Consider the following 12,628-nt stretch of genomic DNA (forward strand, 5'->3'; position numbering starts at 1 on the left):
ATATGTCGATGTTAAGTTATAAAAATAAGAAAAAATATAAATTAGATCTTGAAGTCAGTGCAGAGCCAGTGAAGTTATTTCGGTAGGGAAGCAATTTCATTATCCTACTTCATACACATCTGAAAAAGAATAGCTGAAGGGAGGTGATAAAGTAGTTGGAATAGTTTAGGTGAAAGGATATGGAGTCTAGGTGGATGTTAGGAGTGCTAGTAATAATGTAAGATTCAGTCCTGTATTTTTTCTTGAGATAGAATTTTGGGTTTTCCATTTGATTGTTGATATTTTTATATGTATATACTTTTATATTTTATACTAATATGTGTCAACAAAGGACAAAGACACTGTGTGTGTTGGTTTTGCCTGGCCAGATGGGTTTGTTAGTATAATGGGAACAGATAAGAACAGTTAACATGTTTAACATAAGAACACTTAAAGTGTTACCGGCATGGTGGGAGTGTAATATACAAGCATACACTGAAAGGCTGCCTGGCTCCTCTGTCAAGCCAAGGTCAAGCAACCAGTTAGCAGTGGCAACGGGGTTGGGTGGAGGCATAAGAAACACTAAAAGCCAAAGAAAAGCCTGGCCTTGGCCAGTACACAGCCTTACTCCTTACCCCTCCCAAGGGATACAAAAGAGGTGGGATGAAGACCCCAGACTCACGACCCCACAAAACTGAACCATTTATGACCATAAATTGAAAGAGGTAGGACCAAGGACGTGTATATTTATGCCTGTTAAGGAGGGGGGCAAATGGTACACTGGGAAACAAGGCTCTGAGGCATCAGAACTATGGATATGCTTGCTTGAAACTAACCCCAATAAACATTGCATTGCCTGCATTGGAATTCTGATCTTCCGCTTTCTGTCTGCATGACAAGAACCAGGGGAGAGGGTGAAGGGAAAGCCGTCTAACTGTGGAGATTTCAGCAAAGGTGAAATAGAAGCAATGTTGCAGGTATCAAAGATGGATAGAAAGGTTGATGATGCACAGTTGGATATGAAACACATAAAATGGTATTTGAGGTTAAAGGTACAAATATACCCTAATTGTTTTGGATTAGAAAGAGCACACTTAACTTCAGCAGTTCTTTCCAAGTTGCTCCGCTTGCCCACTTCACCTCTCATGTCTAATTTTCACATGCATTTCTGACTCCTCCCCATGTGAGTAGTCATAAAGAACAGAAAATTGAAAGGGAAAACAGGTTGCTCACACTATTTTCTTTTGGTGAGCTGTTTAGTTCTCAGACATTGCTGCTGTAAATTCACCAGTGATGCACTAGAATACGGACAAAATAGATGTGATAACAAAGTGGTTTTGAGATTCCTGGGGAATCCCAGAGCCCAGGATATGAATGACATGGGGAAAAGGGTAATCTTTTGCCAGGGAATAGTAGAAGATCGTTATGATAGACACACCCTTTGTTGGGAAGCTTAGAGTATGCTTTGAATTGGGTAATGTCTAGGAACTAGAGAACGTACTTTTAGGAAGTGCTTGATAAGATAAGATCCTATATGTGAAGGAAGTAATAGAGCCTGAATGTTGTACTGCCTTGGCTGTCTCTCTTCTTATGCTTGAATATTGAATAAAAACAATGAACTACGTTAAGCCAGAGAGTCCAGAAGTATTTCTTCATCATGCACAATCTTGAATCATGAAAATTCATATAAGTCTAGATTTATAGATTCAGTAGGTTGGGGGGACACAAAATATATTAAAGTTAAAAAGTAAACTAAAATATAATTGTTTCATAATTGATATGAAATCTGAAGTATATAAATAAAGCCAAATTTTCAAATACTGGGCATTTATTATACAAATTTCTCAACAATAACCAACTTTATTTAATTGTCTATTGAAGACCTTTATTCTATTTGTTGGCAACCATGATTCCCTGTCCCTTTATTCTTTTGCCAGCAATGGCCCTACAGATCTTTTAGTTGCATTATGAGCTTGAGAGCAGTGACTTTCAAGGATCCTGTTGGACTTGTAGTGCTTGCGAGCACAGATGAAATAGAAAAGTAGACAGTCACCTGGACTGCAAAGCAGATTTAGAAGTTGATTTGATCTAATTTAAACAAAGCCAGGGCCTTTTGTCACTTTCACCGTGGGTACTTCTCTGATTTTTACCTTTAGGAAATCAATGGAAAATGATCATGTGAACAAAAATATTTTGCAAATTAGCAAAATAGTGATTTTGAGGTATATGTGGCTTATTGAACATATTTTATAAAGTGTATTCATCCCATGTTTAAGATTCAGTTCAGTATATTGTTACTATGAGTTGAGTTCATTATCTCAGAACAGTTGCTTCAGAAATATGGATTGGGTAATAATCTGCATGTATGATAATATTTACAAACTGGTAATATCCCTCAAGATAATAAGTCAAGTGATGAATAAATTTGAATTGTGAATAGCTCTAAAATAAACTCAAAACAAAAGTGTGAAATAAAGATGACAGTGGGTATTTGAAAACATGAATATCTCTAAGACTTTTCATTTTACATTTAAATTGTGAAAAACTAATACCAGAATATTAGCTCTCCTTCTGTGTTTTGTAGGGAAGGTCAGTGTGAAATCAAATGTAGTATACATACTTTTTCATCTTCTAGGAGAGAGATAACTACTTGGAAAAGTAACTTAGTTTGTGCCTTGTTCCATAAAACACAACGCTACAAATATTTCAGCATAATGTAGTAGGTAGATTGTATGCATCATAGCACAGGATAAACTATAAAACTGAAGCTGATAAAAATAAAATATTATTAGTATTCATTAGAGTTGTAATTATAGCAAGATTGATATATCTTCTGAAATCATTCAGTAAATATACTGGAAAGGAAAACCACTTTTTCATATGATATATAACTGATCTTGAGAACTCAATAAACCTAATTTTATTTCCTTATTTTAGTGCCCAAGCACAATGAAAATCAGAATACGTCATCTACAGATATCACACACTATACCACCTAGTTAAATGTCTAATCTTATTCTATGCCTACATATTGAATGATAAATTCTGATTGATATAAAGTAATGGTTTAAGTAGAGTCTTTTATTTTTGCTGGTTCCATTTTCTATTTCATTATCTATTAGTAATATGATTGCACTGCATCATTTTTAAACAATCAAGATCCTTAGAAAATTATGTCAGAAGTAATTTTCTGTTAATGGCTTTACTTAAGAGTGATTTGCAAAGTTGTGAAAAGTTAAGAACATTCAGTATTGAAGAGGAAGAGGTAATTCGTTGCTTTAAAACTAGAGCATTAAAACCTTGTTTTAGTAAAATCTGTATTACAGATTTACACCATGTAATTCTCTTACTATAGCCTATTTGAATTTCAATTTTCTCACTTTCCTTACAGAAGTGGAATTTTCTGATTCTGATAATTCAAGGCCAAACATGATTTTTAGAGCTGGACCTACATCAAAATCCCAATTGCAAATACCAGAGAATTTTGAGGATACTCAAATTCTGAACCCAGACCTGAACTTTGCAAGTGGCTTCTATAGTTAAAATGATCCAAACCCAAAAACTCAGATCCAAGCATCCCCCAACTTATGTTGTATTTAATATCATGATCATCTTGAACACATCTTCAAGGCTGAGAATCAGTACCAATCAGCCCAGCCTGTACCCTTTCTTTCCCCAACATACAGTTAAATACTGTTAAGTATATTTACAGCACTGTACTAAGAAATAGACTGGCAAGATTTAATAGGAATACCTCCATTTTACTTACCTGTTATCCTTATAAATACACTTTCATATATGTTTCCTCTGTCTTATTTTATCCCTCCGAGTTTTTCTTCTTTCCTTTGTTGCTTGATTAATACCCTCCCCATGAAGCTTTTCTTACAATGGAGGAGCAATTGATACCAGTACCACTTCTTAGCCACGTGTAAGAGGTTTCTGTTTCACAAGGCATGACGGAAAGTTCCCCTTTCATAAGATATAAGAGTTCTGGGCCTAATCGTCAGCTTGTGTAAATCAGCCTAGTTTAATTAACTTCACTTTAGCTAATAGACTCAAGGAGCTAAATCTATTTAGTTTAACAAAGAGAAGGGGTGCCTTGATTACAGTCTATCAGTATCTACATGGGGAAAAATATTTAATAGGCTCTTCAGTTTAGCAGAGAAAGGTATAACATGATCAAATGATTGGAAGTTGAAGCTAGACAAATTCAGACTGGAAATAAGATTTACATTTAACAAGTGGTGGATTCTCCATCACTGACAATTTTAAAATCATAATTGGATGTTTCACCAATGTTCTGACTTCGGAATCTATGAATACACCTTTCATTTGTTGGACTGATCTTGGCGGTGTTAATAGTAGAAAAGAAAAAAGAACAATGTTTACATCCATGTTGCGCTCACTACAACTCCAATGTTGGAGTTGGTGAAACAGAAAAATTTTAAAAAAAAGCAGCAGCAACAAAACCCCTAGAAAACTGAACATTTGTATAAACCATTAACAATTGCTCCACCCCCCCGTTCCTCAGACGTTCTTGTTAACTCCTGGAAATGTGCTGGAAATGGCCCACCTTGATTATCACTTCAAAAGGTTTTCTCTCCCCCCAGCCCACTCTCATGCTGGTAATAGCTAATCGTAAGTGATCACTCTCCTTACAATGTGTATGATAAACACCCATTTTTTCATGGTCTGTGTGTATATAATTCTCCTCACTGTATTTTCCACTTTATATATCCGATGAAGTGAGCTGTAGCTCTCAAAAGCTTATGCTCAAATAAATTGGTTAGTCTCTAAGGTGCCACAAGTACTCCTTTTCACTTTAACATTGTCATAAAGAATCTCCATAGTAAAACCTTTCATTGTATTATAAAAAATAAAGATACAGTGACAGAGAAAAATACTGAAGAGAAAAATATTAATAAGACTGTATATACACAATGGAATATATGTCCTGTACATCCTGTCTCACATTAAAAAGACACAAAAGTCCAGCAGATAGGACCTTGGACTTAGAGTCAGGAGACTTAAGTTGTATGCTTGCTTTGGCCCCTGACCTGTTATAATTTTAGGCAAGTTATTGTATGCTTCTGTTTCTCTTTCCACTCTTTGTCTTCCTTGTCTGTTTAGATTGTAAGCTCTTCAGTGCAGGGACTGTTCTTACCATTGTGTTTGTGCAACACCTAGCACAATACTACTATGGACTTCTATACTACAAATAGTAAATAATCATGAATGAGAGTATAAAGAAACCAATATGTAGGATAATAATATAGTTATCACTTTGAGTTTATTAATTGAGCATTCTACGTTCTTTTTTTTAGAACTCCAACCTGATTCATCAGAAGGTGTCTCCTCCTACTGAGCAACAAGGATCCCCAATCTTATCATTCATTATTCTTGAACAATTCAATGCCATTCTCCTAGTGCAAAGTGTCCATCAGTCACTTGCAGCTCTCAGTAAAGTCATCAGAGGCACCTCACTATTGAGTTCTGAAGTACAAAGTCTAGCAAGTGCTTTATTAAACCAGAAGGTAAGTTAATATTTGAAAAAAGAAATTATGCACTTAACTAAGCATTATAAATCCTTACTCTGTAACTATGACATTGAACAAAAGTCAGCTAAATTCAGATACGTATATACTTTTCACCTTTTGTTTGGTTTGTTTGTTTAAAATTGTCTCAAGAGTAGATTAGATGCTTCAGGGGATTCCTAATCAAATAGGGAACCTTTCACCTTCTGGTCACTTATAGTTCAAAACTGGTTCAGGGTTTTAGCACCAAATGTTGTTACCATTTAAAGGCTGTTAGTGCCCTTTGTACTAAATTGTCGATCTGTTGCTTAGTGGTTAGCTATCTGCCTTACAAACAACTGCTATGTTAATTGGTTTCTTAAGTAGTAGGATAAAGAGAGAGTCCAAGAATTAAAACAGAGCTACTTTCTTATACCTAGAAGTTTAAAGACATTGGCAGTGCAGCCATCATGCCCAGAAAAATGAATTCTACCTTTAGGGCTATCACTCTGGCACCTTTGATGAGTACTAAGGCCTGAGAGGTGCTGAGTATGCACAATTCTTTATTGACATTAGGATAAATAGTAAAACAAAACCCCCAAACTACTCAACTATCCTGAAATATACAAATATTACTATTTTAAGGAAAACATAACTGTGGCTTTTCAGAATGAAAACTTTAAAAAATATTGGCTTTAAGAATCGGTGGGGGCTTCTGAGCATATTATGCACATTAGCTGATCTTTCTCTATGAAGGATATACAAAGATGGTAGAATTAATTATCCTGGAATAGCATTTCCAGCTCAAATCTCATAATATCTCACAAGCTAAATCATTCATGTTATCCCTTAAAAATGTATGAATCGTTTTCCACCCCCATCAGCGTGCCTCAGTGGGTCACACTGAGGATGCCAGATTCAGGTCAAACTGCTGAGAAATAGGGCAGACCCACTCCGAACTGGTGGTTATTCTATGATTAGATATACCAAGCCAGTAATAAAAGTAAACTTCTGTCTCATCACACGGGTTAACAAGAAGTCAAAAATGCAATCTCCTTAGGCATTCCAGGATGTATTTCACCACACAGACACTAGAGTTTATGATGAGTGGTTATTGAAAACGAATTTCATCAAACAAAAGGTTCTTCTGATCTCAAGAGATCAGCCACATAGCCAGGTCAATATATCACTCAGATCTTATCCAATAATCACGGTGCTGCCAATCTTTTAGTAACTAAAATCTAAAGGTTTATTTATAAGAAAAAAGAAGACAGTTAAAATGGTTAATAGATCATATACATACAATAATTGCAAAGTTCTTATCTCAGGTTTGTAGCAGTGATGTTACAGACTGTTGACTTCTAAAGTCTCTGGTAACTTAACAAAAGCTTGGAAGGTCCTCAGTTCATAGATTTGAATGCTCCTTTTAGTTGTAAGTCCATAGTCTAGAGAATCTGAGCAGAAAAGAGGCAACTGGAGATGATTCAGGGTCTTTTATATCCTCTGCCATGTGAATGGAATTTTACTGTCCCAAACAAAGCTCACAGTCTACTTGTGGAAAGTCACAGGCACAAGATGGAGTGCACAGTCAAATGAGCAAGTCACATGCCCTTACATGGCTTGCTGACTCCCAGAGGCAGCCATTGGTCACTTGCAGGCCAAGGTGTCTGCAGGAAGAGTCATCTTGGGCGGAATGAGTTTCTTCTATGGACCAGTGTGAGAGTCAGTTGCCTTTCATGGGCCATCAATACAAAGAGGTCTGGCTTCACTGTAGATTATACTTGGTGAGTGTTACCATAGGAACAAACACATTTGGGATGCAGATCTATAGCCAATATTCATAACTTCAGCTACAGTGATGATACATGGATTTAAACAGGATAATTTTAGTTAGAAAATCATATCGCTTCTGTTGACACCTTACATGATATACTTTGTACAAATTTTGTTGCAGTTGTCTAAACAGTGACAATATTAATTAAATAAATGGTCATATTTCAGTCATACAGCATCACACTCCTTTTAGTGAAACTTGCATTTACAACTAAAACATATTGGAAATAATTTTGCTAATAGGATATCCCAGGAAATATGTTTTAGTATAAAATGCTGCCTCTTCTCTATTTTTTTGCTGTTTCACAGGGTAAATACAACAGTTCTCTGTATATATCGGCACCCTTTGCTTATGTAGTACAGATTAGTGCAACTCAAACCAGATAAGGCTTGCATTGCTGTCCATAAACAGTAAGAAAATTTTTTTAATCTAGAGCAATTCTAATGCTCAGTAAAAACTCCAGCCAACTTTGTCAGGCATTTTGCATTACAATGTACAGTCCATTAATATTCAAAATATTTGGAATTATTACTTGGTTAAATGAATTCCTGTCCATTGGGGGAGTCGCCGGCCCTGCTACAGCAAAAGGCAATGTATACTTTGTACAAATTAAACATTAACCCCTTTCTGGGATTTGGTTTTATGATCAGAAGTATTAAACAGAACATAGCAAACTCTATTCCAGGCTTAAATCCCTTAGGACCCATCTGTTCCAGACCCAAACCCCCAAGACTACTTTGGCTCATAACCTGTTGTATCTGTCTCCCCAAATGCACTACCTCAGTGCCAATTGAGCATGGATTATCAGACCATGAGACATAATTTAATCTTTGTCTTTTCTACGAGACATTTTGGGAACTTTATGGTGGTAGCGGTTACTTTCTGTCTTCTTTTGGAGGTTCTGTGCTCCCACCAGTCTTCATCAACACAAATAGTCCAGGATGGATTTGGGCTAGGTTGGATGGCTTATTTAGACCAACTGACAGTTCACTTTCCTCAATGGTTTGAAGCTGTTTGGTTTGTTTATGAATTAAGGGAAGTCATTATAAAGTAAACATAAACCAATTTTAATTTAAACCAATTCAAACACAGGGTTTGCACTGATTTAACTAAATTGATTTAGAAACTAGTATAGTTAAATAGGTTCACTTTCTATACATAGAATCCCAAATTACTTTCTTTTCCTCAGTTTTTTCTGTGATATGTAGTATCTTGTTGTTTGTTTTATAAAGAGAACTGTAAAGTATAGGTGCTTAGTACATGTTCCAAAACAGATAGAGGAGAATTTTCACTCCAAAAGGTTTTTAAAATGACTCTTGAAACCTGTGCATATTAATATGCTCTACTGTAACAGCTGCATAAGGCCTGTTATCTGTTGGATAAATAGTGAGCATTCACAAATAGTCAACGTACCATAGTAACACAGGAAAGTTACATTGGTCCTACATTCAGAATTGTAGATGTCTGACATTTAGATTTTGCCACTTTTATTTGCAAGCAGTTTGGTTTTAAAAATAGCATAAAATCATGACAGTAATAAAGAACATAGTGTAGAAAAAATAGTAAGGAAAACTAGAAACTGTTGGTTTCCCTAACTTAAGTACTGAGCTGACTAACTGTTGATGCACTGTTTCTGCACTGGCTTAGCTAACTACCTGAGAGCCTTTCCTCACCTTTATGTTCAGTTGTGTAATTAAAGGGTATATATCTTTTAAAACTCATGAAGATTGGGTATGGGGATCTGATAGGGTGTGCTTCCCACACTGGCCCTGCAAGAGCTGACTTGGGCCAGGTGGGCCAATCAGCCAATTAAGCTGAAAATGGTGGAGCTTTAGGTTGGAGGCAGCTAATTAGAGAGAGGCTCACCTGTGAGGGACAGACGGGGCTTCTACAAAAGACAGGAAATTGGAAACAGAAGGGACTTCAGGGAAGGAGTCTGCAGTTACTTCCTGGGAAAAGGGAAGTGTGTTTGGGGGGCTTCAGAGATGAGTTGCCTAAAATTACTCCCTGGGAGGAGGTTCGACAGAGGAGTGGGGAGGGCCAGGAGATATGGAAGAAGCTCAGGGAAAGGCAGCAAGTTGCAGGCAACGGACCTTAGCTGTTGTGTAGAGGGTCTCTGAGCTAGAACCCAGAGTAGAGGGTAGGCCCAGGTTCCGCTGCCAGCTGCTGTGGGAGTGGTACTGTAAAGCAGTGAAGCAAAAGACCTCCTGAGAGACTGCTGGAGAGCAGGAACCTTGATACACTCCCCCGGGATGGAAGACTACAATAGTGACCTGGCCGGAGGGCTGAGTCACAAAGAGGACAGCTGCAGCTCCTGAGAGCAAGAGAGGGGCTGCAGGGGAGAAACTGTTGGGGCATAACTTCAGGATGGGGTGATGGCCTGACCAAGCTAATCCCCAGAATCACCAGAAGGTGGGCCATCCAGTGGTAAGTAGAGCAACCCGACACAGGGGAAAAAAGCAGGTTGTACATAGTTATGATGTGATGAAATCAAAGAATATGAAACCAGAAAGAACTACAAAGATTCATAACACCACAAAAAATTATGAGACAAATAAAGAAGTCAAGAAAAGAGCTGAGCTGCATTGGAACTAAGGATGGCAGGCTATGCTATGAAAACATCATCATTCTGGAAATGTGGATGGAATACATGAAGGAACTTTTTGATGATTTTGAAAAATTAGGACATATAGACATCAAAAGAGGAGAAGAAAAAGCAACACATTTTACAATATGGGAACTAGAAAGAACATTAAAAAGCATAAACTGAGGAAAATCGGCTGAGGAGGATGGTATTGCAATTGAAATGCTAGAACGCCTTTTTAAACATACATACCAGGAGAATTTCTGGAGGATTTTAAGAGGTCAGTCTTTGTTCCTCTACCAAAGGTGATTAATGCTAGAGAATGTGAACAACTGCAAACTATAAGCTTGATAAGCCACACACTTAATTTTGTTGAAAATTGTTGGCACATAAATACCTCTCCATCTGGAGACAGAATTAGTAGTAGTCAGTTTGGTTTCAGTCCAGGAATAGGCAAGAGGGAGGCAATCTTTGCCCTGAGGATCTTTTGTGAGCATGGAAGAAGTGCGAAAGGAAATTTATATGCGGTTCATAGATTATGAGAGGTATGTGATAAATTCCAACATGACAAGATTATTCTTACTCTTGAAGAATGTAATATTAACTCTCATATAGATATACAATTAATAAAAAGCTATACTGGAGACAGAAAACCGCAATGCAAATTAACTATGAACTATGAGTATTGCAGTTTCAGGTGCCCATCAAGGTTGCTTTCTAGTTCCACAACTATTTAACATATATGTAAAAGTTATAATGAGGGAAAGTTTAGAAGACACCAACCAGGGCATACATGTCAATGGCATATACATCAACAACATAAGATATGCTAATGACCTAGTTTGCATTGCTTCAGCTAAGGAAGAACTTCAGAACTTGTGTATTACTGTAAACAGTGTCATCAAGAAATACAGAATGAGGATCAACGTTAGGAAGAGAAGGTCTTATAATAAGTGAGCACAAGGTAGGCAATGGTTGAATGATGGAATAAGTGAATAGGTTCCCCTATTTAGGGAGTCTAATAACAAGAAACAGAAGAGATGATGAAGAACAACTTCCAAAACTTCTGTGTTGTTGAAGGTTAAAAGTGCATATTTGCATTTGATTGCTGAAGTGCTACATATGTTCAGCTCTCCTGTACGGATGTGAGAGACAGATGCTTAAAAAGGACACTTGGAGGAGACTCAGAACATTCAGGTTTTGGTGTAATAGAAGAATGTTAAAAATTAGCTGGATAACTAAAACTACAAATGAAGAAGTGCTGAAAGGATAAATTTTAAGAGTACAATTACTTGAGACCCTAGATAAAAGAATAACCTCTTTTTTGGACACATAGCTTGCCGATCACAAAGTGACATGTTTCCAGCACTCATGACATCAGGAAAGATCACAGGCAAACCAGGAAGAGGAAGAAAGAATGCCAGTTATGTCAGAAATGTCATGAGGCGGACTGATATCCAAAGGAGAGTGGAAGTTTTCCAACACTGTTGCAACTTCAAAAGATGGAAGGTGATGGTTGATAATGTCCACATCAGAGATGTCATTTGAAGAAGACAACACAATTACTGCAGCTGAATACCCCAGGGCAATGTATGATGAGTCCAGTCTGTCTCCACTTCTCATAAAAACCTTAAATCTAAAATGTATAATGTCTTACAGAGATGTAAGAATTCCTTGCTAAGTAATTTAAGAGATTATCTGAATATTACTTATAAATTGAATATGCTTTGACCTGTTAATAAAGGCAAACTCTGAAATACTTAATTGTTTACTGCTATTAGTTGCAGTAGTAGTAGTAGTTAATGTAAACAGCATTAAATATGTTGTTGACACTATACAGGCAAATAAGACACAGACAATTTTCATCTCAATTGTAAAACTCATTCTCACCAGTGTAAGTGATATCAGATTGTGACTTGTAGTCACTGCCACAAGGAGTTTCCAGTCCAGGTTGCATAAGACTTAATATGATGGAAGAAGAGAAGACACCAGACACAGGGTTGGGGATGAGTGCAAGGGGGAGCTTAACTTAAAAATCAAAATTCAAAAGTGTGTTGCTTTTTACCAGCCATTGTGGCTGCTTTAGTTACACCATTAAGAAGAATAAAGGGGCAACTTGACTAGTGAAAGAGAAGCATATTTAATAAAAAATAAGCCCAACCCAGGCTGCATGTCTCTCTAATGGGCAGAACTCTTAACAGTGGACTGGAATATTTCTGATGTCTGAGGTACTCAAATACATCACATTATAAAAGGGAGTGAAGTCACAAATTCTATTCTAAACCCAGATCACAGATTTTGTTTTGACTCATCTCTAAAAGAATATGATACTTTTGCAAAGTAGAGTCTCTCTTTTAATACACAGAGTAGAGAATGTAATACATTGATTTAGCCAGCAAATGTTTACAATTTTGTGTGCCTTAAAAAATAGAAAATGTACCCTCACAATCTGTCTTTGGATATTCAAAAGACTGATTCAGATGCTGAATCCGTATGTGCTTTAAACCTTGAGTCTGAACAGAATCCATGCCTTGCCCCTACCTTGGGATCTTCTTTCTAGTACCCCCTCCTGAGAGATGAGACCTTTGCAGTCTAGTTCCTTGGACCAGTGCTGATTCCCCAAACTTCCCCAAAGTTTAAACACACTCTCTGCCAGAACTCCGTCAGTTTGGGCATTCTGAATCCACTGGTTAACTGTTCAAGGGCACATGATAGGGA

At 37.0% G+C, this 12,628-nt stretch overlaps 1 protein-coding gene across 3 annotated transcripts in view; it reads left to right on the forward strand.

Moving 5' to 3' along the window:
• The window catches only part of DYNC2H1 (dynein cytoplasmic 2 heavy chain 1), a 384,528-nt gene that overhangs the window by 309,470 nt on the left and 62,430 nt on the right, over positions 1 to 12,628 (forward strand). For all 3 annotated transcript variants that reach the window (XM_037889977.2, XM_043529611.1, XM_043529618.1), the window contains one exon: positions 5,304 to 5,513. In XM_037889977.2, the coding sequence (XP_037745905.1) occupies positions 5,304 to 5,513 (210 nt within the window). The remainder of the gene's footprint in view (positions 1 to 5,303; positions 5,514 to 12,628) is intronic.

Source organism: Chelonia mydas, chromosome 1, assembly GCF_015237465.2.
Source record: "Chelonia mydas isolate rCheMyd1 chromosome 1, rCheMyd1.pri.v2, whole genome shotgun sequence".
NCBI classification, from domain to species: Eukaryota; Metazoa; Chordata; order Testudines; family Cheloniidae; genus Chelonia; species Chelonia mydas.